General features: G+C 49.0%; 1 protein-coding gene across 1 annotated transcript; it reads right to left on the reverse strand.

The window, feature by feature from the left end:
• Positions 1–1,602: 1,602 nt before the first annotated feature.
• Positions 1,603–23,560, reverse strand: LOC122748286 (sialic acid-binding Ig-like lectin 14). The gene is made up of 12 exons (XM_043993950.1): positions 23,428–23,560; positions 22,989–23,112; positions 22,755–22,822; positions 22,307–22,669; positions 21,279–21,563; positions 20,889–20,939; positions 19,398–19,633; positions 12,624–12,691; positions 12,284–12,495; positions 2,281–2,395; positions 1,910–2,033; positions 1,603–1,770 (listed from the first exon to the last, which is right to left on the reverse strand). Exons 1-12 carry the CDS (start codon positions 23,558–23,560, stop codon positions 1,603–1,605), a joined length of 1,947 nt encoding a protein of 648 aa, XP_043849885.1.
• Positions 23,561–26,000: the final 2,440 nt, after the last annotated feature.

Below are 26,000 nucleotides of genomic sequence, written 5' to 3' on the forward strand. Positions count from 1 at the left end.
ATCAAAGAGGACAACGGAAAGACAGGATCCCAGGAAGATGCTTGACATTGGAGGAGGAACAATGCAGCCAAGGTGGGGAAAAGACAAGAGCACCAACCACAGCGTCAGCAGCAAGGAGATGGCCAAAGCCCCATTCTTTTCCCTTGGGAACTGCTGGACTCTTTTAGCAGCCCTTAATATGGGTCATTGAGGCAGCTGAGGCCCCGTCCTCCAAGCTATTGATTATAGGCTCTGCCAGGACATGTGAAGGGCTGCCCTGTGGCAGGTACTGGGCAAAGTGCTGCTGAGTGAAAGAAAACAAGGATGATCTGTGTGCCCTCAAGGATCTTACTGTCAAGTCAGGGCAAGGGGAGGATAAGCTCATGCACAGACTAGTCAGTCCAAAGCTCCCCTTATCTCATTCTTCCAGCTCCCACTCATCATGCTGACAGTTTGGGCTGTGGGTGGGAGAAGTAGAACACTCCCCCAGGGCTCTCCTCTGGGGCCCCCACCATCCTCTGCTTTATGTACCAAGGTAGGCCTCCTCAAGGCCCTCCCAAGCTGGGAGTCTGCCGGCCCTGGGCTGCCCTCCTGGTGCATCTGCTTCTTTCACTCACTCCCATGATGCTTCCCTTGTGGACATCTGCTTTCATCCAATGGCGAAATGTACTAGAATGCCTTCAAATTGACCAAAGCTTTTTCACACATTGTGGGGAGTTTAAAGGAAAGTCCCTTAATACCTACTTTAAACTGATATTAAGTGATTGATTAGTTGATTCACTTCAGACTTCCTTAGATTACCTGGTGTGAGGCTGGATCCCCACCCATACACCAAAGATATCCATGTAAATGTGGAGATCTGATGCTGCTCAGATAACATAAGATGGAGGCATCAATGTGGAAGATGCCATCCCAGGTCATGCAGTCATGCTTCACAGTCCTGTTCTACTGCCTGTTTTACTTATTCAAATGGTGCTGATATTATTTTGTGCCATGTCTGCAGGCCCCTCAGGGGCTTACACTGTGGCAGGGGAGTTAGCCTTTCACACAGATCACTGAGACAGGCAAACTCCCAGGGTGACAAATGTATCAGAAAGGGGCAGATGAAGGGCCCTGGGAGGGGGGAGAGATGGCAGTGTGTGCTGGGGAGGGGGAGCCCAGAAGGCTGCCTGGAGGAGGGGGCTTGGCTGAAGCCTAAGTCATGACAACTGACATTTCTCTAGCTAAGGCTGAGAAAGCCCTGAACAGGCATCATCTCATGGGAGCTTCACACACACCCGGGAAAGGAGGGGGGGACTTAGGGGGTTTCTCTTTCCATTTCATAGATGAAGAAAACAAGGCTCAGAGAGATTGAACAATGTATTTGCCTATTGTCACCTCCCTGGAGGGTCCCACCCTTGGCCTTCCTGGCTCAGGACCAGGCCTCTAGCCCCAAACCACACTGCTTCCCCTGAGCAGGACAAGTGACCACTCAGCAGCTCAGCAGGCCTGGGGAGGACCATCTAGACCTAAAGGGTCTGAGGGCCCAAGGCCCTGAGCTGGGAGAGAGGAGGCTGAGGGGTCAGACAATGGGGAGTCCAGCCCAGCTGGGGCAGGTTGGGGAGACTCCAAGCCCAGGAAGACTCAGCTAAGAAACATGACAGCCCCAGGCTCCCTCAGTCCCAGCCTGCATCCAAAGAGGCCTGTGCCTGGACTGAAGGGGTGGGGTCCCCTTGTCCTGGCTCTGATGCAGCACAGCTGGACAACTGTGTTCCCTTCTGGGCACCAGGATTCAGGAGGGACAGTGATCACCTGGGGAGCAATGAGAGGAGGGGGACCAGGCTGGACAAAGGCCTGGAGGTCATGCCATAGGCCAATGAGGGGAAGGGCTTGGGGCTGTTCAGAGGGAGGAGAGAAGGCCCAGGGGAGACCAGAGAACTCTCTTTAGTACTGGAGGGTGGGCCTGAAGCTGGTGGGTCAGGCTGGCCTTGCTTGGTCCCTGAGGGCACAACTGGGGCCCCTGAGTGGCAGGTGCAGGAGGCAGGTCTTGGCTGGGTCCAAGGCCAGAAGCAGGGCTGTCCCACAGACGAGGGGGCTGCTTCAGGTGCTAGTGGGTGCACTTCCCTGGGGGCTTCCTGTGGGAGAAACAGGCCCAGTGCTGGAGTTCCAGGGGGGAGAGCCAGGGTCTTTAGGCCAGTGGGGGCAGGGATGAGGGGTGAGCACAGGGACTGATTCTGGGAAGCAGAGTAAGGAGGGGCTTGGGGCAGGGAGGGAGGGGCAGGGGATGCCATGGTCTTGGGGTCAGAGAGCAGACACACTCACCAGGTGTAATAGAGCCAAGTCAGGCCATAGGTGAGGATGAAGCCGGCCCCCATGAGTGCTCCCCTCAGCAGGGTGAACATCAGTGGCCAGGAGCTGTTGTCCTGGGCAGAGAAGACTGTGGGAGAGGGAGTGAGGGGGTGTTTAGATAGGGCTTATTGTCCCTGAGGCCTCAGGTGTTCCCCTCCTCCTTCACTCCCTTTCTCAGTCCTGGTGCCAAGCTTAAATTGCCAAGCCCCAGGGTTGTGAGGTCTTTCTCTAGGGTGGGAGACAGAGCCCAGCCCAGTGGGCACAGGGCAGGGGTCCAGGCTCTGATCCCTGCTTTCATCAGCTCTTCTGGCCTGGTTCTTGGGGCTGCTGTGTGCTCAGATCAGGGACAGAACAAGGCAGGGGACATGTGACCAGCACAATTACCACAGGCATGCCCTCAAGGGAGGGGCTGCAGGGGCAGAGCCAAGATGGTAGAGGAAAGGCAGTGACTTCCCTGAGCTCCCCCCTAGATCCCTCCAAATAACTTCAAATAATGCCCTAAGACAAGTCCTGGAGCAGCAGAACCCACAGAAGGATGGGGTGAGGTCATTTTCCAGCCAAAGACATCTTAGAAGGCAGGAAGGAAAGGTTTGTTGTACTAGGGTAAGAGTAGAGCCCAGCCCAGCACAGGCCCATAGATCCAGTGCCAGCTTAATCCCAGCCTCAATGAACCAGGCCTTGGGGGCCTCTGAATCAGCAGGAGCAACAGCTGCTTCTGGAACTCAGCTCCCAGACAGTGAGGGGGTGAAGACATTGGTCAGGGGGAGATTACAAGGGTCTCTTTGCTGGCGCTGAGTCTGGACTCTGTTGTTTTGCCCCTCTCACATCCAGGCCACAGTCTTGGGTGGCTCTCCCAGGAAGGGGAGGAGTAGAAGCACACAAGAGCCTGCAGCCACAAACACATTGAAGCAGGACTCTGTTCATAGTTCCAGGGCAGAGAAGCAGATTGCAGACCAGAGCACAGGCCAGGAGACTGGTAAATAGACCACTCCTGAAATCATAGCACCTTGGAAGAACTAAGGATTTACAGATTCTTAGAAGTATCTTGGAGAACAGCTGCTCAAACACCCTGAAGCTTGGCCCAGTGAGCCCTCCACCCCGGAAGCAGTGCCCTACTTAAAGAAAGAGTTAAAAATCAAGAAATAGGCTGGGAAAATGAGCAAACAGAAAAAATGCTGACCCTAGAAAGTTTCTATGGTGACAAGGAAGACCAAAATACACCCTCAGAAGAAGATAAGAAAGTCAAAGGTCCGACATCCAAAGGTTCCAAGAAAAATGTGAATTAGTCTCAGGCCATAGAAAAGTTCAAAAAGGACTTTGAAAATAAGGTAAGAGAGGTTGAGGAAAGAATGGAAAGAGAAATGAGAGGGATGCAAGAAAATTATCAAAAAAAGTCAACAGCTTGAGAAGGCGAATTGCCAAGGTGTCAAAGGAGGTACAAAAGCTCTCTGAAGAAAATAATTGCTTAAGGGGCAACTAGGTGGTTCAGTGGATAAAGTACCGGCTCTGGATTCAGGAGGACCTGAGTTAAAATCTGGCCTCATACACTTGAGACTTAATACCTGTGCAACCCTGGGTAAGTCACTTAACCCTCATTGCCCTGAACAACAAAAGAAAAAAGAAAAGAAAGAAAGAAAGAAAAGAAAAAAGGGAAAAGAATTGCTTAAAAATTAGGATTGAGCAAATGGAAGCTAATGACTTTATGAGGAATCAAGAAACAATAAAGTAAAACCAAAAGAATGAAAAAAATAGAAAGCAATGTGAAATATCTCATTGGAAAAATAATTGGCCTGGAAAACAGATCCAGGAGAGATCATTTGAAAATGTTGGATTACCTGAAAGCAATGATCAAAAAAAAAATAAAAAAAAAGAGAGAGAGTTTAGACATTATATTCCAAGAAATTGTCAGGGAAAACTGCCCTGATATTCTAGAAGCAGAAGGTAAAATAGAAATTGAAAAAATCCACTGATCACCTCTTGAAACAGATCCCAAAACGAAAACTCCCAGGAATATTATAGCCACATTCGAGAGCTCCCAGTCAAGGAGAAAATATTGCAAGCAGCTGGAAAGAAACAATTCAAGTATTGTGTAGCCACAGTCAGGATAACACAAGATCTAGCAACTTCTTCTACCTTAAAGGATCAGAGGGCTTGGAATATGATATATTGGAGGGCAAAAGAACTGGGATTACAACTGTGAGAAATGGAATGATGCCTACTGCTGGAGAGATACAGAAATGCTCCACCATGAGGAGAAGGCATCTGAGGGCTAGCCATGTGGTTTGGACAGTCAGTTTCTTGGTATCAGGAAGTGACATTTTCTCATGGGTACTGCTGATCAAAGCTACCAATTAGCTTAGATCTGTGTGTGGGTGGACGGGATGTTTCCTGTTTTCAAAGGACAATTCTGGGAAGAAGAAGGGGTGAGGCTCTCTCTCTCTCTCTCTCTGTTTCTCTCTCTCTCTCTCTCTCTCTCTCTCTCTCTCTCTCTCTCTCTCTTTTGCCGGGGACCTCGGGGACAGTGGACCTAGAAATGCTGGCTCCCTTAGGTAGATAGATGAAGGCATCTAGGCCTTTTTCTCTCTCCTCAACAAATTCTTATGCTCCTTAATAAATGCTTAAAAGTCTAAACTCTTGCTAAAGCTTCAAATTTATTGGCAACCACTCATTACATTTTTAGAAAGTATACCTCGAATTTTAGCTACCTTTCAGACAGCAAGCATGCAGATTGTAAAAATATTTTTGAATTGACTGTTCTCATTTTGCTCCTTTATAACTTTCTGAAAAGGCCTATAACTGGTTTGACTCTGCTTGTCTGTATCTCCCTCACAAGGTCTATATTTATTTTGATTTTGCTTATAATAAGGCCTATAATTGCCCTGATTCTGTCCTTCTGTACCTTCCTGATAGGGTCTTCTAAAGTTATTCTGATTTTGTTGATAATAAGACCTGTAATTGACTTGGTTGCTCCCTCTTTGGTAAAAGTTTCTTTGATTATTTCTATTGCCCCTAAAAAAATCTTTAAGGGTTTCAGTCATTACCTATCTCAATTCATACCTTCTGGTTCTAATTCTCTCAACAAGTGTCCTTGCTTCTCACAGTACTGACACACTTTAGGGTTTTTATACTGATTTTTAACTGTTTGACCTGAGAGTGCAGGTGCTAGGATGCTTCTGCTTTTAGGCTTTGCAGCATCCTGCATAGGAGGCTTCTGCTGACCTGCTTTTAGAGAATGGTCAATATCTTCTTTTAACTTCAGGGCATTTTTAGTAGGGGGAGCTCTGGCATCCCTCTTAATACATGGCTCACTATGGGTACAATTCTTTTTCTCTCTCCAGAGTTGTACAAGAAAACACCATGCTACAATATTAGTAATGGAGAGAAAAAAATTACAATTGCTAGAGCTATTACTATATTAGCATAATAAGGGTCAAAATTAGTGAAAATGTCTCCAGTCATATTAACCATGGGATCAGTGGGGAAAATAGACTCGCTCATCCCATCATTCCAAAAATTTTTTATACTATGGATGAGGGAAAGGCCTGTAAGGCCATAAGAAAATACTGAGCTAGTCATTCTTTTAAAGGGAGACAATATGTTGTCCTAGAAAACCCCAATGAAAAAAGGCAACAGGTAAAACAAATATTCAATCATGGTTCCCTATAAATGCTAAGGCTGTTCTCTGCTAGAAAAAATCTATAAGGCTTAAGAGGCTTTCAAAAAAATTAAATGAGGCAGTGGATGGAAAAACATTTTTCTTTCTTTTAATAAAAAAAATTTCCTAGTGACCCTTTTAATTTATTATTATTATTATTATTATTATTATTATTATTATTATTAAAAGATTTACTAGGTTAGTAGGTTAGAAAATCCTGGCTGGCTCGCCATTAAATATTATTTAAAAAAACCTAATTAGTAATAACTATAACTAACCTGGAAAAATTATATATAAGTGGATTTATGAAAAATTATGATTATATGAAAAATGATAAATTTAGAAAAATTATAATTGGGCCATAGGTCCCTTGCTGGTTGCCATTAAAATGTAGAAATATTTTTACTGACTAGCCTAATTTGGGGGGCTAATCTGACTGGAGGACTAATCTGGGGACTTTTGACTATTTGGCTATCTGACTTCGTTAATTTAATATGGGTTGTTTATAAAGGTCCACCACACGCCTCCCAAACTGATAGACTAAAGATTAAGAAGCCTCTTCACTAAATAATCAAAGCAGAGTTTATTTAAGAGATACTATTTAAAATTAAGAATACAGGAAAATAAATGTACAACCTGACTACTTTCCTGCGGTCTCTTTCCACTGCATCTCTTTCCCACCTGCTGCGCCTCAGACGTCTTGAATGCAATAAGGGCCTTAGCCACCTCCGGGCCTCAGGGCACGTTACACTTTCCCTGGTTTGTATTAAGGCCTGTAACCTAATCAGACCCGTCTCTCCTTTCCCAAACAGAACTTTCCTCCCTCCTTGTCTGCCCTCCCTTCTAGTCAGCCTCTCTCCTAGTCCGTCTATCTTTAGTCCTCTAGTCATCCATAGTTTAGACCCCCAAAATTAGCCCTAGTTAACAAAATATTTTCACAAGATGGTGACCACGAAGTATTCACAACCAAGAATCACCTACCCAACAAGAATGACCATAATCCTTCAGGGGAAAAAATGGGAATTCAATGAAAGAGAGGACTTTCTGGCAATCTTGATGAAAAGACCTGAGCTAAATAGAAATCTTGACTTTCAAATACAAGACTCAAATGAAGCATAAAAATAGAATCAGGAAAAATAAATCATTAGGGATATTAAAATGGTAAGTTGTTTCTACTCCTACATGGGAATATTATACTTGTACCTCATAAGAACTTTCTCATTATTAGTGCAGCTAGGTGGACTATATTTATACAGCAGGCACAGGTACAAGTTAAATATTAAGGGATGATATCTTTAAAAAATAAAACTAAAAGGTGAGAGGAATGCACTGGGGAATAGGGAAAGGGAGAGATGTAATGGGATAAAGTATCTCACAGAAAAGAAACGAAAAAAAGCTTATAAAGTGGAGGGGAAGATGGGGGAGGTGTTGGGGAGTGAGTGAACCTTACTCTCATCAGAATTGGCTCAAAGAGGGAATAACAGACACACTCAACTGGGTATAGTAATCTATCTTACCCTGCAGGAAAAGTAGGAGTAGAAGGATATGGGGGTGAGGGTGAAAGCAGGGAGGGCCAGTTGAGGGAGGGGTCTGTCAGAAACAAAACACTTTTGAGGAGGGATAGGGTGAGAGAAGATAGAAAAGACAGTGAATGTCATGGGCAGTGAAGAACCAAGTCAAATTTGCTAAAACAAGAGCCATTACCCAATTGATAGATGATCAAAAGGTAGGAAGTAATCAAAACTACCTATAGCCATATGAAAAAAAAACATACACTAACTCACTATTGATTGGAGAGATGCAGGTCAAAACAATTCTGGGGTACTACTTCATACCTATTAGATTGGATAATAGGACAGCAGAGGAAAATGACAAATGTAGGAGATATGGGGAAAATGAGATATTAATATACCTTTGGTAAAGTTGTAAACTGATTCAAACATTCTATAGAACAGTTTGGAACTATGGCTAAAGGGCTATAAAACCATGCATATTCATTGACCTAGTAATACCACTACTATACTACTATCCAAAAAGAGATAAAAAACAAAAAGTTAATGCAAAATTGAGGAGGTGCCCATCAAGTGGTGAATGGTTGAAGAAATTGTAGGAATAGATTTTAATAGAACACTATTGTGCTCTAAGAAATGATGAGCAGGATGCTATCAGAAAAGCCTGAAAGGACATACATGAGCTGATAAAAAGTAAAATGTGCTGTCTAGAAAATAACAGCAATGTTGTAAGATGATCTTCTGTGTATGACTTAGTTATTTTCAGCAGTACAATGATCCAAGACAACTCTGAAGGAATTATGAAAATGTGTGAGAAAATAATGGGTTTGGGGGGAGCCTTCACTCGAAGGAGCCTTGCCTGACTTTTTTTCAGGCCAGCTCAGTCAGGAGAATTGCAAAGGAAATGTAGATTGCCCTTCCTGACTACCTAAAGGAAGTTAACTTACCAAGATTACCCTCAAGTCATGCCACTCAATGGACTTGAATGTTTCTGGCCAATTAGATTGGACCAATGTGCAATGACACACCTCTACCTGCAGGAGGATAAAAACCCTTCAAGAGGAGTCTTGATGCTCTCTTCCATCTTCCCTCTATCCCAGGAATGTAGGCTTTCTGAACTTCCAGAGTCATGTGCTCTCTCTCTTTACTAACATTTAATATGCTTTAATAAATGCTTAATGATCCAAACTGGTGCAGTAGCCTCTAATTTATGAGTAGCAATATATTAGAAACCTCAGCTTAAGTTTCCTAAAACCTAGAACAGAGACTGGCAATCCATCTCCAGAGAAAGAACTGATGGTGTCTGAATAGAGATTGAAACATGATTTTTTAGTTCCTCTTTCTAAAGTTTTTTTTGGTCTGTTTTCTTTCACAACCTGACCAATGTGGAAATGTTTCAGATGACTACACATGAATAACTATATTGACTTGCTTGAGTTCTTAAGGAGGAGTACGGAGGGAGGAAGAGAATTTGGAACACAAAGGTTTAAAAATTGATGTTAAGGGGCAGCTAGGTGGTGCAGTGGATAGAGCACTGGCCCTGGAATCAGGAGTCACTTGACACTTACTAGCTGTGTGACCCTGGGCAAGTCAATTAATCCCAATTGCCTCACTAAAAAAAAAAAACCTGATGTTAAAATTTGCTTTTACAAGTAATTTAGGAAGGTCTGAAATTCTAAATAAATAGGGAAAAAAGAGAGGGTCTGCAGCCCAAATATTTTAGGGGCTTCCCCCCAGCACCTGCCTTTGCCAGCCCCTCCCCATCACTCACTCTGCTGCTGCACCCCCTACAGACTGACCCCCAGACATTCTCATGTGTCCTCTACCTCTATGCCTCCATCTAAGCACCCCTGTCCTGGCTGCCCCTGGCACTGTGTCTCTGCCACAAATGACTAACAAGTCATTGCTCCCTCTCAGCTGGTCACCCAGTGGGGAACACAGGAGAGGGATCTCTGCCCCAAGGGCCCCACAGCACTGCTTCCTCTCCCCCAAGCCTGACAGTGTCCACTTATCTAGCCCCCTCCCCCTCCCTTTCTCTGGGCACACAGAGACACTCAGGGGACTGGGCTGGGCTTGGCAAGTGGGTGCCCCTTCATTAGCTGCCCTAGGGGCAGAGCTTCTGGCATCAGAGGCCTGGGAGGAAGGCATGTCTGTGGGCCCAGCTCAGCCCTCTGAAGGGAGATTGAGGAAGGGACTGGCCCTCCACCACCAGCAGGAACGCAGTCCTAGGCACAGTTTGTGTTCTCAGCTCAAGGCTCCTGACAGTCCTGATGCCTCATGTTCTAAGGTCCCTCCAGCTCTGATGTTCTGTAGGCTATGTTCTAAGTCCCCAATGACCTCTAATATTCTATTCTGTGTTCTAAGGCCCCTCCTAGCTCTGATATCCCCTGTTCTAGATTGATTCCTTAGAGGGAAACCTTAGCTCTATCATCATAAATTGTAGTTTCTCTCCGCTGTGATTTTGCTTCTGTTTTCTCTTCAAAGACACTGATTCTTCACCAGGGAAGAACAGAATAAAAACAATTAACAGGGAAATGAACATTCATGCCAGTGTCATCCCTGGGAAATTCTTCCAATGTTTCCATATGGAGCGTTTGTCAGACACAGCCTTCTGCGTGTCATCTCCCTCAAGAGACTGGGACACTCTTTTTTTTTTTTTCAGGGCAATGGGGGTCAAGTGACTTGCCCAGGGTCACACAGCTAGTAAGTGCCAAGTGTCTGAGGCCGGATTTGAACTCAGGTACTCCTGAATCCAGGTTTGGTGCTCTACCCACTGCGCCACCTAGCCGCCCCCTGACTGGGACACTCTTGACACAGGGACTGTCCTTTGCCTCTTTTTCTCCCCAACTCTTAGCCCTGTGATTGCTCCTGGTTGTCTCTTTATCTCTTAGAAGGCCAATGACATCACAGGGCATGTCCTGACTTGTGCATGAATTGGATGTGAGGCAGAGCTGCCCAGAGTCACAGCCTCCCTTTCTCTGCCAGTCCTCCAAGTCCAGTGGCAGGACAGAAGTCAGGACCACTGGAGGTGACCCAGGAGGTGATAGATGACCTTGGCATCTGTGGTGTCTGACCAAGCTCTGTGCACTCCCCATCTCCTGCTTCAGCCACCTTCATGGCCACCAGAAAACACCCTTCTCACCTTCCCATCCTGCCTGGGGAAGTCTCCCCATGCTTAGGGTGGACACCCCCATAAATCCCTGAGGGGTTTGAGGCCTTTCACTCTCTATCTCATTTATCCATCTGCCAAGCCCCCAGGAGGCTACAGCTTCTTGGAGCCACAGGTGACATTGGGTGAATGAGGTAGGCACCATAGGTGGATGAGCAGCCCTGAAAAGTGTTCAGCTGCCCTCAGCCTAGAGGTGCTAGTCCTCTCGAGCACAGAAACCACCCCAAATCATACATGCAGGCCCCAGACACCTAGTAAGGGTTCAATAAATGCTTGCTGTCTTGACTTCACATAAGACAAGTGAGGACATAGATGAAAAGCCAGCACATGTCTGCCCTCAAGGATGTGAGTCCTAACCCCTGGCAGTTGATCTTGGATCCCCAAGGGATGAAGGAAGCAGCACAGAGGACTCATGAATGCTTCTTGGGCTCGTCTTTGAACCATATTGGAGATTGAGAGAGATGCCACAGGCTGGCAGGGCCTAATGAAGTCCTGGATCTAAAGCAAGAAAAAGGGAAGCACTGGTGGAGGAGTGGGGCATGTGGAAGGGCAGGGCCTCCATGAACTCCAGCCCAGTGAGCTTGCCTGCTTTGTCCATGGCCAGTTCTGCTGGCATCAATCCCCAGTTCTCTTTCTCCACAAGAAGACCCTGAATGTTCTGCCCAATGCTGGGCTGAAATCGAGGTGCACTTTATCCCGGGCATTCCTCCCCCCTGCCAGGTTAGTACCAGATCCAACTCATGAGCTTGGGGAGTCCTGGCCTGCTCTTGGTGAAGCTCATGGAGGCTTTGCAGTCACAGTTCCCTTTTCTCACTGTTCATCAGCCACCCCTTTACTATTCCATCCTCAGACTTTACAAATATGGAGGTCAAGGTCCCTGGCCTATAGTCTATATGTTCTGTTCTTTTCCCCTTTAAAAACAACTCAGGACACTTGCCCATCTCCAATCCTATTGCTCCTCTCCCATAATCCATGATCTTTTGTTTGTTATGGAGAGAGGCTCAGCAATCATGCCTGTCCATTATTTTAGTGAACACGTTCCTCTAGGGGCAGCTAAGTGACGCAGTGGACAGAGCCCTGGCACTGAAGTTGGAGGACCTGAATTCAAATGTCACCTCAGACTTACTAGTTCTGTGACCCTGGGCAAGTCACTAAACCTCATTTGCCTTAAACATCCAGGGCCATCTGCAGTTGTCCCGATGTATATCCTGTGACTGGACCCAGATGGCTCTGGAGGAGACAGGGAGACTGGTGACCTCGCACAGCCCTCCCTCCCTTAAATCCAATTCAGTATGAGTCATGACATCACCCTGATGTCATGGTCCTCTTCCAGAAGGAAGGACAAGCAATAACTAATTCCTCTGGGCAGGTGTCAGTTCACATGCTGGGGGGTGTTTCCCAACTGAGGTATGGATCCCAAATCCCCCCAGACCAGGTTAGTAGATTGGGGGCCGATTGAAATCCAAGCCTCCTGGCTCAGCTCCCTGACTCCTGTTCTGGGCTCTGCCCAGGACCCCTCACAGGTCTCTCAAGGCAGCCCCTGCTATCCCTCAGCCTCAGCTCTCTCCTCTGGGCCCCACCTGCCCCCTGAATCAGCCCCCTCACAGCTCTGCCTTCCTCCAGGAGGCCCAGACTTCTCACCTGGCATTAGCCAGATCCTGAGACTGTCCTTTCCATGGTGGGTCCTCACCTCACAGTAGGGACTGAGTTTGTAGCTGTGCTCTACCTTCCTACTCAGGCTGCTGTTCACCCAGGGCTCAGATGAAGTGGGAAGCTCCCCAATGTTGTCACTGCAACCAATGCCCTCCACAAACCACCCCCCTACCCACCAGGGGAAGAAGGGGCTGGCTTTGCTTGGACAGAACAGGTACAGAGTAAGACACCCTTGAACCAGGCATAGGAAGGCCTGAGCATCCTTGGGAGATGTGGGAAGATACAGGAGACCCCCCAACTTGTCCTGGGTGACAATTTCCTTCCCCACCAGGACCAAAGCACCCCATGGTCTCCAGCCCCCTCACACTCACACTGCACAGAGAGGCTCAGGGAGACCTGCTTGGAGCCCAAAGGATGCTGGGCATGGCAGGTGTAGTTCCCTCCATCTGCTGGCCTCAGGTGGGGCAGATCCAGGGGCAGGATTCCATCCTCTGAGGGCTGGGAAGAGGCCAGGGTCTGTTCCCCCAGCATCCAGCTCAGTGTAGCTGGGGGATTGCTGTGGGCAGCACAGAGCAGGTGAAGGGACCCTCCCTCCTGCACCACAAGAGGTGAGCGCTTTCCTGGGACCCAAACTGAAAAAGATCAGGATGTCCCAGTGAGAACCTGGAGGGACTTCAGAGATCACACAGTCACCACCTTCACTGTATCCATCAGGGAACTGGGAGCTAAAAAGCTGATGTGACTTCCCCAAGGTCACACAAGGAAGGGGAAACTGGGAGAGGACCAACTCAGCCCGTACTTCCTGCCCCCTTCTCACTCCCCTCCATCCTACCCGGCTGATGCCCAGAGTCAGAAAATGGAGTCCTCACCTGTTTCTCTTTCTGCTACCAGCACTCACTCAGCCTGGGTCACCTTCCCAGACTTTCCCTCAGGTCTTCTTAATTTATCTTCTCTTTCTTTTTTCCTTCCTTCCTTTCTCTTATTATCTCCCTTTTTTTACTGTATGAGTTAGTGGAGAAATATTTTTTAAAAAATGAGGGGGCAGCTAGGTGGCACAGTGGATAAAACACTGGACCTGGATTCAGGAGGACTTGAGTTCATATCTGGCCTCAGTTACGAGCTGTGTGACCCTAGGTAAGTCACAACCCTCATTGCCCTGCCAAAAAAAAAAAAAAAAAACAAGAAAAAAACAAAAGAAAGCTCTCAGGGGACTGAAATGTCTACACCATGAGGCTGGGAATCTAGTATCATAAAAGCCCAATGTGGGGGCAGCTAGGTAGCACAGTGGATAAAGCACTGGGCCTAGATTCAGGAAGACCTGAGTTCAAATCTGGCCTCAGACACTTGACACTTACTAGCTGTGTGACCCTGGGCAAGTCACTTAACCTCCATTGCCCCGCAAAAAAAAAAAAATTAAACCTAAGAGCCCAATGTGATCAAAAGTGGGAGCCAGTTTCCTCACATCCAACACCTTGTGGCCTCAAAGCAAAAACTACACTGTTCTGACTGAATGTCTAAAAGTCAGCCTGGAGGGCCAAAGTTCAGGCCCCATCCTTTTAGCTTTTCACTCCTAAACCCATTCCCCCCATGGCCTCTTCCTGTACAAGCCCCTCGACCTCCCCAGATCAGTCCTGAAACCACAGTGAATGCAGCAAGTTAGCAAAGCCTCCCATGTGGCCTGGACTGTTCCATCCCAGCTCAGCTTCCCCAAGAGGGAGACATTGATAGGGACAGTGGACTGAGCACTGCCCTGGGACCTGGAACATCTGGGTGGGGCTTGTCCCTCTCAGCCCCAGCCTGGTTTAGTGGACAGGTCACACTACCTTTAGACTCTACATTTAGAGTTCACATCTCTCTGCTGCTAGGTGTGAACTCTGCCAGGCCCTCCCCATAGCTCTGACCCTCAGCTTTCTCATCTAGGAATGGGGATGTGAGCTTCCCCCCTCCTTATCTCATAGCACTGAAGGAAGGAATATGGTTTCTCACCCTCAAAGTCATGTTTAAATAGGAGCTGATGTAATTCAGAGAGGAGGAGCTGTCGAGGACAAAGGGCACCTGGGCCTGGGAAGTAAGAGTCCTTGTCTCTCCTGTCTCCCCCATTTCCCTTACATCCAGGCTCACCCTCAGTCTAAAAGCTGAAGCCCCAGGGGTCTCCTCCCCGTCCTCACCTGGGCTTCTGCTCTCACCTGTTGTCCTGTTGTCCTGGGAGATGGTGATGGTCACATTCTGCACAGCATCTGCAAGAGAAGAAGGAGGCTGGCTGGTTGGGGGTGGAGGGGCTCTTTGTCCAAACCAGCATCAAGCAGAGAAGACAGGAAATTCCAGAACCACAGAATATCAGGGTGGGAAGGGAGCTTGGGAGCTATCTGAGCGAATCCCTGCCTGACTGACATTGGTACATGACAGCACAGAAACTGAGAGAGAGAAAAGACAGGGATCTGCTGAGATACAGCTTTTCCTGCCCTGGCCCAGGAAAAAGGATCTGGCTTCCCAGGGCTGGGCCAGGACCCTGGCATCTTGATGCAGCCCTCCCCAGCCCCGCTCCCCTGTGGGAAGCAGACCTCCTGCCCCAGCACTCACAGGACACATTGAGCTGGATGGTTCTCTCTGTGCTCAAACGACCTCCAGGCAAGGTCACCTGACAGGTGAGGCTGGTGCCATGATGCTGGTGCCCAGGGATGAAGGAGACCTCTGAGGAGTGGGAGGTCCCAGAGGTTCCTGGCTGGGAGGAGAGGGCAGCCCCCCTCCAGGAGAACTTGAAGGCCCTATTTTCCCCACAGGCCGAGGGAAATGTGCACTTCAGAGTCACTGATTTCCTTGACTCTAGCACCTCTGGAACGCTGATGTCTGGCTTCTGGATCAAGCCTGGAGAGGAGAGAGACAGTGAGCCAGGGGAGGGGGAGGGGAATGAGGGCTCAAGTGTCCTTGCAGATGCTGGTACCTGCACCATCCCCTAAGTCCCTCAGGTGTCCCCTCATAGTATGACACCCTTGGTGCCTCTAATCCTTACCAGGAACCTCCCCTGCCATCCTCAGGGCCTGAGACACTCAGAGATTAGAGGTTAAGAGGAAGTTCCATTAAAAGCAAGAGAGAACAACGCCTTCATTTGACATAAGAGGAAACTGAGTCATAGAGGGAGGGGGAATTCACATGGTAAAAGAAGAAGGAGTGGGGAAATCTGGGATGTGAACCTAGTTCCTTTTGCAGCAGATACAGGCTTCTTTCCAGCACAAACCTGGCCCCTCTCAGCCTTGCCTGGGGCCTAGTGGCTACCAAAAAAGAGCCCACCAGGTTCTAGCCCTTTGTAGCTCTGGAGCTTCAGGCTTGTTCTTCAGACCCTGCCCTGGGTTTGCTCCCTCCCTAAGTGTGGTCCCCAACTGTGCTCCATGGTCTCTAAACCCCCCCACACTCACATGGAACTTGAGGGGTCACCAAAGCCAGTCGTTTCCCCAGACCTCCCTGCCCCACACCCTGACAACCTCCCATGACAGGAGCCTCCTACCTTTCACAGTCACATAAAGTGGCTTCCATGTGTAACTGTATTTTTCATGTCCATTTTCAACACGGAAGAAGTATCTCCCACGGTCTGAGAACTGGGCATCTGTGATGCTCAGAGAGCAGTTGTTCATCCTGGGATCCCCAAGGAGATGGAATCTCCCCTGGGCTTGCTCCTCCACCATCTGAGATGGGTCATTTGTGGCCACAGGAGTCCCATGGTAAACATTATTCCTTTCACTGGACCAATAGCCATAAACTGGGTTGGTGTTAAAGCGTGAGGGGTAGTAGAAGGTGCAGGGGATTCGGGCACACAGCCCCTCCTGCACACTCACGGAGGGCTGCACATCCAGTGTCTGAGACGAGGACCCTGAGGGCATACAGAGGCCTGGTCAGCACCTGCAACTCTTCCCACCCCCCTCAGCCCAGTCTCCCTCTGCCCCAGCCCCACTTACCCTCCCAGAGCAGGGGCAGCAGCAGCAGCAGCATCTCTGGGGCAGCAGAGAGCCAGGTTCTGGGGCCACAATGTCACTCTCCCAACACCAAGGGTCCCTCTGGTCATCTCTGTCAGGCTCAGGGCAAAGAGGAAGCTAAAAGAGGAAGCCCCTGGGTGGACAGAGAGGGAGGCCTGTCCTCAGAAGAGGAAGCCCTGTGGTCTTCCCCAATGGGCTCCTGTCGTCCTTAGCTGGGCTCAGCAGGGTGGGGTCTCCTGTCCTGGGGCAGCTCCAGGGATATTCAGGACTCAGGGGCTGGGGGAGGACAGAGCTGGTGCACAGCCTGTGGCCAGGGATGTTGTCTGGAAGTGACAGTCCTGATGCCTCATGTTCTAAGGTCCCTCCAGCTCTAATGTTCTAAGTCCCCAATGACCTCTAATATTCTATTCTGTGTTCTAAGGCCCCTCCCAGCTCTGACATCCCCTGTTCTAGATTGATTCCTTAGAGAGAAACCTTAGCTCTATCATCATAAATTGTAGTTTCTCTCAGCTGTGATTTTGCTTCTGTTTTCTCTTCAAAGACACTGATTCTTCACCAGGGAAGAACAGAATAAAAACAATTAACAGGGAAATGAACATTCATGTCAGTGTCATCCCTGGGAAATTCTTCCAATGTTTCCATATGGAGCGTCTGTCAGACCCAGTTGTCTGCGTGTCATCTCCTCCAGCAGACTGGGACACTCTTGACACAGGGACTGTCCTTTGCCTCTTTTTCTCCCCAACTCTTAGCCCTGTGATTGCTCCTGGTTGTCTCTTTATCTCTTCGAAGGCCAATGACATCCCAGGGCATGTCCTGACTTGTGCATGAATTGGATGTGAGGCAGAGCTGCCCAGAGTCACAGCCTCCCTCTCTCTGCCAGTCCTCCAAGTCCAGTGGCAGGACAGAAGTCAGGACCACTGGAGGTGACCCAGGAGGTGATAGATGACCTTGGCATCTGTGGTGTCTGACCAAGCTCTGTGCACTCCCCATCTCCTGCTTCAGCCACCTTCATGGCCACCAGAAAACACCCTTCTCACCTTCCCATCCTGCCTGGGGAAGTCTCCCCATGCTTAGGGTGGACACCCCCATAAATCCCTGAGGGGTTTGAGGCCTTTCACTCTCTATCTCATTTATCCATCTGCCAAGAAGGTTTCCCCAGGGTGTGGCCCCCAGGAGGCTACAGCTTCTTGGAGCCACAGGTGACATTGGGTGAATGAGGTAGGCACCATAGGTGGATGAGCAGCCCTGAAAAGTGTTCAGCTGCCCTCAGCCTAGAGGTGCTAGTCCTCTCGAGCACAGAAACCACCCCAAATCATACATGCAGGCCCCCAGACACCTACTAAGGGTTTAATAAATGCCTGCTGTCTTGACTTCACATAAGACAAGTGAGGACATAGATGAAAAGCCAGCATATGTCTGCCCTCAAGGATGTGAGTCCTAACTCCTGGCAGTTGATCTTGGATCCCCAAGGAATGAAGGAAGCAGCACAGAGGACTCATGACTGCTTCTTGGGGTCATCTTTGAACCATATTAGAGATTGAGAGAGATGCCGCAGGCTGGCAGGGCCCAATGAAGCCCTGGATCTAAAGCAAGGAAAAGGGAAGCACTGGTGGAGGAGTGGGGCATGTGGAAGGGCAGGGCCTCCATGAACTCCAGCCCAGTGAGCTTGCCTGCTTTGTCCATGACCAGTTCCGCTGGCATCAATCCCCAGTTCTCCTTCTCCACAAGAAGACCCTGAATGCTCTCCCCAATGCTGGGCTGAAATCGAGGTGCACTTTATCCCGGGCATTCCTCCCCCCTGCCAGGTTAGTACCAGATCCAACTCATGAGCTTGGGGAATCCTGGCCTGCTCTTGGTGAAGCTCATGGAGGCTTTGCAGTCACAGTTCCCCTTTCTCACTGTTCATCACCCACCCCTTTACTATTCCATCCTCAGACTTTACAAATATGGAGGTCAAGGTCCCTGGCCTATAGTCTATATGTTCTGTTCTTTTCCCCTTTAAAAACAACTCAGGACACTTGCCCATCTCCAATCGTATTGCTCCTCTCCCATAATCCATGATCTTTTGTTTGTTATGGACAGAGGCTCAGCAATCATGCCTGTCCATTATTTTAGTGAACACGTTCCTCTAGGGGCAGCTAAGTGACGCAGTGGACAGAGCCCTGGCACTGAAGTTGGAGGACCTGAATTCAAATGTCACCTCAGACTTACTAGCTCTGTGAGCCTGGGCAAGTCACTAAACCTCATTTGCCTTAAACATCCAGGGCCATCTGCAGTTGTCCCGATGTATATCCTGTGACTGGACCCAGATGGCTCTGGAGGAGACAGTGAGACTGGTGACCTCGCACAGCCCTCCCTCCCTTAAATCCAATTCAGTACGAGTCATGACATCACCCTGACGTCATGGTCCTCTTCCAGAAGGAAGGACAAGCCATAACTAATTCCTCTGGGCAGGTGTCAGTTCACATGCTGGGGGGTGTTTCCCATCTGAGGTATGGATCCCAAATCCCCCCAGACCAGGTTAGTAGATTGGGGGCCGATTGAAATCCAAGCCTCCTGGCTCAGCTCCCTGACTCCTGTTCTGGGCTCTGCCTAGAACACCTCACGGGTCTGTCGAGGAAGCCCCTGCCATCCCTCAGCCTCAGCTCTCTCCTCTGGGCCCCACCTGCCCCCTGAATCAGCCCCCTCACAGCTCTGCCTTCCTCCAGGAGGCCCAGACTTCTCACCTGGCATTAGCCAGATCCTGAGACTGTCCTTTCCATGGTGGGTCCTCACCTCACAGTAGGGACTGAGGTTGTAGCTGGGCTCCACCTTCCCACTCAGGCTGCTGTTCACCCAGGGCCCAGATGAGGTGGGAAGCTCCCAAAAGTTGTCACTGCAACCATTGCCCTCCACAAACTTCCCCCCTACCCTCCAGGGCAAGAAGGGGCTGGCTCTGCTTGGACAGTACAGGTACAGAATAAGCCCCCCTTGAACCAGGCATAGGAAGGCCTGAGCATCCTTGGGAGATGTGGGAAGATACAGGAGACCCCCCAACTCATCCTGGGTGACAATTTCCTTCACCACCAGGATCAAAGCACCCCATGGTATCCAACCCGCTTACACTTACAATGAACAGGGAAGATGAGGGAGACCTGCTTGGAGCCCAGAGGATGCTGGGCATGGCAGGTGTATTTCCCTCCATCTCCCTGTCTCAGGTGGGGCAGATCCAGGGGCAGGACTCCATCCTCTGAGGGCTGGGAAGAGGCCAGGGTCTGGTCCCCCAGCATCCAGCTCAGTGTAGCTGGGGGATTGCTGTGGGCAGCACAGAGCAGGTGAAGGGACCCTCCCTCCTGCACCACAAGAGGTGAGCTCTTTCCTGGGACCCAAACTGAAAAAAATCAGGATGTTCCAGTGAGAACCTGGAGGGACTTCAGAGCTCACACAGTCACTACCTTCATTGTACCCAGGAGGAAACTGGGAGCTAGAAAGCTGATGTGACTTCCCCAAGGTCAGACAAAGAAGGGGAAACTGGGAGAGGACAGAAGCTCAGGCAGAAAGGAAATGCCCCAGGCCCAGCCCAGCCTAGACTTCCTGTCCCCTTCTCACTCCACTCCATCTTACCTGGGTGGTCCCCAGGGCAAGGAAATGGAGTCCTCACCTGTTTCTCTTTCAACGACCAGCCCACACTCAGCTTGGGTTGTGTTCCCTGCCTTTCCCTATGATCTGGTTTTTCTTTTTCTTCCCTTCCTTCCTTTGTTCCTAGCTGTCTTTTTATCTCCTTCCTTCCTTTTTTTATTTCTCTCCCTCTCCAGTTGAACAAGTAAGAGGAAAATAACATGATAAACAGAAAAATCAAACAGACCCCCCCCACACACTCTCAGGGGACTGAAATGTCCACACATTGAACCCAAGAATCATGTTTCCTATGAGCCCAAAGTGATCCCCAGCAGGGCCTAGTTTCATATAACCTGCAGCCTTGTGGTCTCAAGAAAAATCCTGCACTTCCAGGACTGAAGACTCAAGGCTCAGCCTGGCTGGCCCTGTCTGAGACAGCTCCTAGAGCCCTTCCCCATGGCCTCTTTCTGTAGGAGCTCCTCAAACTCCCAGATCAGCCCTGAAACCCCCAAGGAGCAAAGCCTCCCATTCAGTCTGACCTGCTGAGGCCCAGCTCAGCTTCCCCAACAGGGAAACATCAATAGAGACAGTGGACAGAGCAGTGCCTGGGAACTGGAACACCTGGGTGGGACTTGTACCATTCAGCCTAAGCCTCATTTGGTGGACAAGTCGTTATCTTTGGACTCTACATTTAGAGTTGACATCTCTGTGGTGCATGGTCTGAACTAGGTCAGGCCCTCCTCACAGCTCTGAGCGTCAGCTTCCTCATGTGGGAAAGGGGGATAAGAACTCCCCCACTCCTTATCTCCTGAGGCTACTGGGAGGAAAATGGATTCTTACCCTTCAAGTTATGAGTACATGTGAGCTGATAGAATTCAGAAAGGAGGGACAGTCCAGGACAAAGGGAACCTGAGAATCCTTGTCTCTCCTGTCTCCCCCATCTCCCTTACATCCAGGTCCACCCTCAGAATAAAGCCTGAAGCACCAGGGGTCCCCTCCCTGACCTCACCCTGGGGCTCTGCTCTCACCTGTTGTCCTGTTGTCCTGGGAGATGGTGATGGTCACATTCTGCACAGCATCTGCAACAGAAGGGGGAGGCTGGCTGGGGGCAGGGGCTCTCTGTCCAGCCCAGCATCAGGCAGGTAAGAGATGAAATTGGAGACTCAGAGAACATCAGGGTAGGAAGGGTGCTCAGGGACTGTCTGGGCTAATCCCAGCCTGCCTGACTGTGGTACATGAAAACATAGGAACTGAGGGAGAGAAAAGACAGGAAAACCCAGACGAGGTCTCTGATGCGATGCAGCTTTCCCTGCCCAGGTCCAGCCAAAAGGCATCTGGCTTCCCAGGGCTGGGCCAGGACGCTGGCATCTTGATGCAGCCCTCCTCTGGGGAAGCCCACCTCCTGAGCCAGCACTCACAAGACACATTGAGGTGAACGGTTCTCTCTCTGCTCAGATGTCCTCCAGGCAAGGTCACTTGACAGGTGAGGTTGGTCCCATGATGCTGGTGCCCAGGGATGAAGGAGAACTCTGAGGAGTGGGAGGCCCCAGAGCTTCCTGACTGGGAGGAGATGGCAGCCCCCATCCAAGAGAACTTCAAGGGCCTATTTTCTCCACAGGCCCAAGAAAATGTGCACTTCAGAGTCACTGATTTCCCTGACTCTAGCACCTCTGGAATATCCATGTCTGGCTTCTGGATCAAGTCTGGAGAGGAGAGAGACAGTCGGCCTTGTATGGGGGAGAGGAATTCGGTCCCAAGTGTCCTTCCAGAGGCTGGTACCTACACCATCCCTCATGTCCCTGATCCTTACCGGGAGCCTCCCCTGCCATCCTCAGGCCCTGAGACCCTTAGAGATTAGAGGTCAAGAGAAAGTTCCATTAAAAACAATAGATGGGGCAGCTAGGTGGCACAGTGGATAAAGTACCGGCCCTGGATTCAGGAGGACCTGAGTTCAAATCTGGCCTCAGACACTAGACATGTACTAGCTGTATGACCCTGGGCAAGTCACTTAACCCCCATTGGCCCACAAAAAAAAGAGTTAAAAAAATTAAAAACCAATAGAGAACAACCCCTTAAATTTACAGAAGAGGAAACTGAGTCCCAGAGAGGCAGGGGAAATTTATATGGTACAAAGAGACTCAGTTGGAAATCTGGGATTTGACTCTAGTTCCTTTCATAGCAGATCCAGACTTCTCTCCAGCACAAACCTGGCCCCTCTCAGCCTTGTCGAGGTCCTAGTTCCTCACAAAGAGGGTCCCCCCAAGCTGCCTCCCCTTTATAGGTCTGGAGCTTTAGGCAAGTTCTTCAGGCCCTGCCCTGGGTCTGCCCCCTCCCCAAGTGGGGTCCCCACCTGTGCTCCATGGTCTCCCCACCCCCCTCATGGATTCTCCAAGGCCAGTCGCTCCCCCAGACCTCCCTGCCCCACACACTGACAGGAGCCTCCTACCTGTCACATCCACATAAAGTGGCTTCCATATGTAACTGTATTTTTCATCTCCATTTTCAACATGGAAGAAGTAACTCCCACTGTCTGAGAACTGGGCGTCTGTGATGCTTAGAGAGCAGTTGTTCATCATGGGATCCCCAAGGAGATGGAATCTCCCCCGGGCTTGCTCCTCCACCATCTGAGATGGGTCATTTGTGGCCATAAGAGACCCTTGGAAAAGATAATACTTTCTTCTGAACCAGTAGCCATAAAAGGCACCGCTGTAATTGGGCGAGGGATGGTGGAAGGTGCAGGGGACTTGGACACACAGCCCCTCCTGCACACTCACCTGGGCCTGCACATCCAGTGTCTGGGATGAGGACCCTGGGGGCAGACAGAGGCCTGGTCAGCACCTGCAACTCTTCCCACCCCCCTCAGCCCAGTCTCCCTCTGCCCCAGCCCCACTCACCCTCCCAGAGCAGGGCCAGCAGCAGCAGCAGCAGCAGCAGCATCTCTGAGACAGTAGAGAGCCAGGTTCTGGTAAACACTGAGACAAAAGGGGTTCTAGGCTGCTTCCCCATGAGGGTGAGAAATCTCTGCATGAGGGAGGGGCCTCCCCCAAGTGACATCTCTGGGAAGTGACTTTGGCTAAGTTCTGGGGTTTCACAATAAGGGAGGTGGGTCAGGGTGGGAGGAAACTGACCCCACACAAAACCGAGGAGGCCTGCCTCCATCTAGTGACCAAGCAGGAGAACAGCAGGTGGGTCCAGGAAGGACGCGGACCTCCCCACTCCAGGCACCCCAGTAGAAGACGCATCTGTCCAAGGCTGAAAGAGGACGGGGAGGCAGTGCTCAGAAAGCTGGACATCATTCCTTGGGCATCCAGGTATCCTCCTGGAAGGAGCAGAGGGTATTAAGTGCCACCTTCTCTTTCAGAAAAGGAAACTGAGTCCGAAGAATTTGCCAAAAGACTTGCCCAAAGTCACCCTGGAAGAAGATATCTCCAAAAAAGCATCCTCCCGTCTTATGTGGCCCTGGGTACTCTGAGGACAGCTGAGGGGGCTCTCCCAGGCCGGGGCCAGGATTGCTGGGGCTTTGACCTGTGGTCATGGGATTCGGACTTCCTCCCTCCATCCCCTCACCTTCAGGAATATCCCCTCCCCCCAGGGTCGGAGCCATGAGAGCAGGGTCCCCCATGGGAGTGGGGAAAGTATGTCGTGCCTTATGTCCCCTGACGTGCTCCGAGCTGGCCTCAGAACCCAGCTCCTGACCCATAGATACCTCAGAGTCCCCAGGGGAGCCCAGCCTGTTCTCAGAAGCAATAGAGGTCAGAGACATTAGCAAAGGAAGTGCATGAAACCATTTTCTTCAGTTACCTATTTCCCTTCAATTTTGATGACATTTGTTAGTGTAAAAACTTCTAAATTTTCTAGACATCGGAATGAGCTGTTTTACCTTGTATGATTCTGTCACCTATTTCATGCTGAGTTCTTCCCCTCTCCGTAGAGCTGAAAGGTCATTTCTCCCTTGCTTTCTAATTCCTTTATCATCTGACCTGTGTATATGTAAGTCCTGTATTCTTATCTTAAGGATACTAAGAATCTTGAGAAGCTTAACTAGATGTATCAGAAAAAGGTGTTAGCTTAAAACTGATTTCATTCAAATTGATGTCCAATTTTTTGATTTCCAAAATGTTTGATGTCCAAATGTTTTTCTTCCATAGTGATTCCCCCAATAACTGAGGTCTTTGTGTTTATGAGACACTATGCCGCTAGGTGGCTCCATAGTGCAGAGTGCCTGGGCTTGGAGTCAGGAAAATTCATTTTCCTGAGTTCAAATCAGCCTCAGGCACTTACTAGTTGTGTGACCCTGGGTAAGTCACTTAATCCTGTTTGCCTCAGTTTCCTTATCTGTAAAATGAGCTGGAGCAGGAAATGGCAAACCACTCCAGTATCTGCCAAGGAAACCCCCAATGGGGTCATGGAGAGTCAGACATGACTGAAAAATGACCACCACCACAACAGTGTTTCTGTACATTGTGCACCTAAGTTGTTCCATGAATTAAACTTTAAATTAAGAATTGATTATGTACTTTAAAAAAAAATAAAAATCAAGTTACAACGATTTTGCACTTAAAGGTTCATTTCTGTGTGAAAAATGTCCCTGAATCTGACTGGTTATTGCCTCTGTTTTGTCTCCACGGTCTGTCTTCATTTATCTCTGTATTAGCAATACCCTACTTTTTCTTATGCAGATCTTAGGGTTTTTACTGTTAGGGGTCCCTTTTCCCCCTTTCACATTACTTCATATGAGTATTTCCAAATGTCTTCATGTTCCTCCTGTTATTATCCTATGTCACTGAATCATTTCATGATGCTGAGAGCTATTCGGTCATTTACCGCCTATTGACCATTCTCCCCATATTTGTTTGGAAAGGCTCTATCCTGACTCAAAGGGCCCTGGTAGACACTGGGAACTTCATACTATGAGAATTTTTTATTAATAACCAGGGTCATGGGGAGATTCAGCTCTCCCCCCATCAATCCTCTCTTTTAAGTGGTGCTCTAACTTAGTCTTCACCTTTGTTACTGACAGATTTACCGTCACTTGTCCTGCACCAGACCACTCCCACATGGAAGCCAGAGTGCTCCACTCAGCTTGGGTACTGTCTACATTCTTTGAACTAGTTGCCTTCCAGGGGACTCTCTGGCCTTCCCCTTAATGCGATCCATATTTGGTTATGTTAACCAATTAGATCTGATGGCTGTTTAATGGGCTACATTTTGTTCAAAAGGCATTAAAAACTGGAAGGAGGAGCTAAGCAGGTCTCTTTGAAGTACGAGAGGTTAAGGATCCATTTTTATCAATCTCTTACAGGTCATGATGGATAAACTTGATTATATTACCCAGAAACTATGTCTTCCTTATTTTTAATCATCACAGTTATAAATTACAACAAAGATATACTTGAGGAAAAGAGACTTGTCTTGCTTAGGGTGTCCCAGAAAATTGCTCTCTAAATTGAGTGCTCATGGTGAGATTTCTTCACCTAAAGAGAAGCCCTTTCCTGAGGGACTTGAAGATGAGATTTTGGCTCTGCCCAGCTTAAAATCTTCTGATTCTAGGGGCAGCTAGATGGCGCAGTCGATAGAGCACCAGCCATGGAGTCAGGAGGACCTGAGTTCAAATCCGGCCTCAGACACTTAACACTTACTAGCTGTGTGACCCTGGGCAAGTCACTTAACCCCAATTGCCTCACTAAAAAAAAAAAAAAGAAGTTAATTGGGGGCGGCTAGGTGGCGTAGTGGATAAAGCACCGGCCCTGGATTCAGGAATACCTGAGTTCAAATCCGGCCTCAGACACTTGACACTTACTAGCTGTGTGACCCTGGGCAAGTCACTTAACCCCCATTGCCCCGCAAAAAAAAAAAAAAAAAAAAATCTTCTGATTCTAACCTTTGACCATTTCTTTTTTTTTTTTTTTTGTGGGGCAATGGGGGTTAAGTGACTTGCCCAGGGTCACACAGCTAGTAAGTGTCAAGTGTCTGAGGCCGGATTTGAACTCAGGTACTCCTGAATCCAGGGCCAGTGCTTTAACCACTTCACCATCTAGCTGCCCCTTGACTATTTCTGGTAAGCATATATCTGCCCATTTAATGTTTTTAGTGTTTGAATAGGTCTGGTCTAGTGTTCATTCTGTAGTAGCATTTCTTAA

Source organism: Dromiciops gliroides, chromosome 3 (genome assembly GCF_019393635.1).
Source record: "Dromiciops gliroides isolate mDroGli1 chromosome 3, mDroGli1.pri, whole genome shotgun sequence".
NCBI classification, from domain to species: Eukaryota; Metazoa; Chordata; class Mammalia; order Microbiotheria; family Microbiotheriidae; genus Dromiciops; species Dromiciops gliroides.

Bases quoted from the DNA above. Each gene is read 5' to 3' on its own strand.
- LOC122748286 (XM_043993950.1), bottom strand. From the start codon at position 23,560: ATGGGTCAGGAGCTGGGTTCTGAGGCCAGCTCGGAGCACGTCAGGGGA. The intron at 21,564-22,306 runs GTAGGAGGCTCC...TCTCCTCTCCAG, and splicing joins ACTTTATGTGGATGTGACAG to ACTTGATCCAGAAGCCAGAC. The intron at 19,634-20,888 runs GTGAGAGCAGAG...GATTTTTTTCAG, and splicing joins CCAGGACAACAGGACAACAG to TTTGGGTCCCAGGAAAGAGC.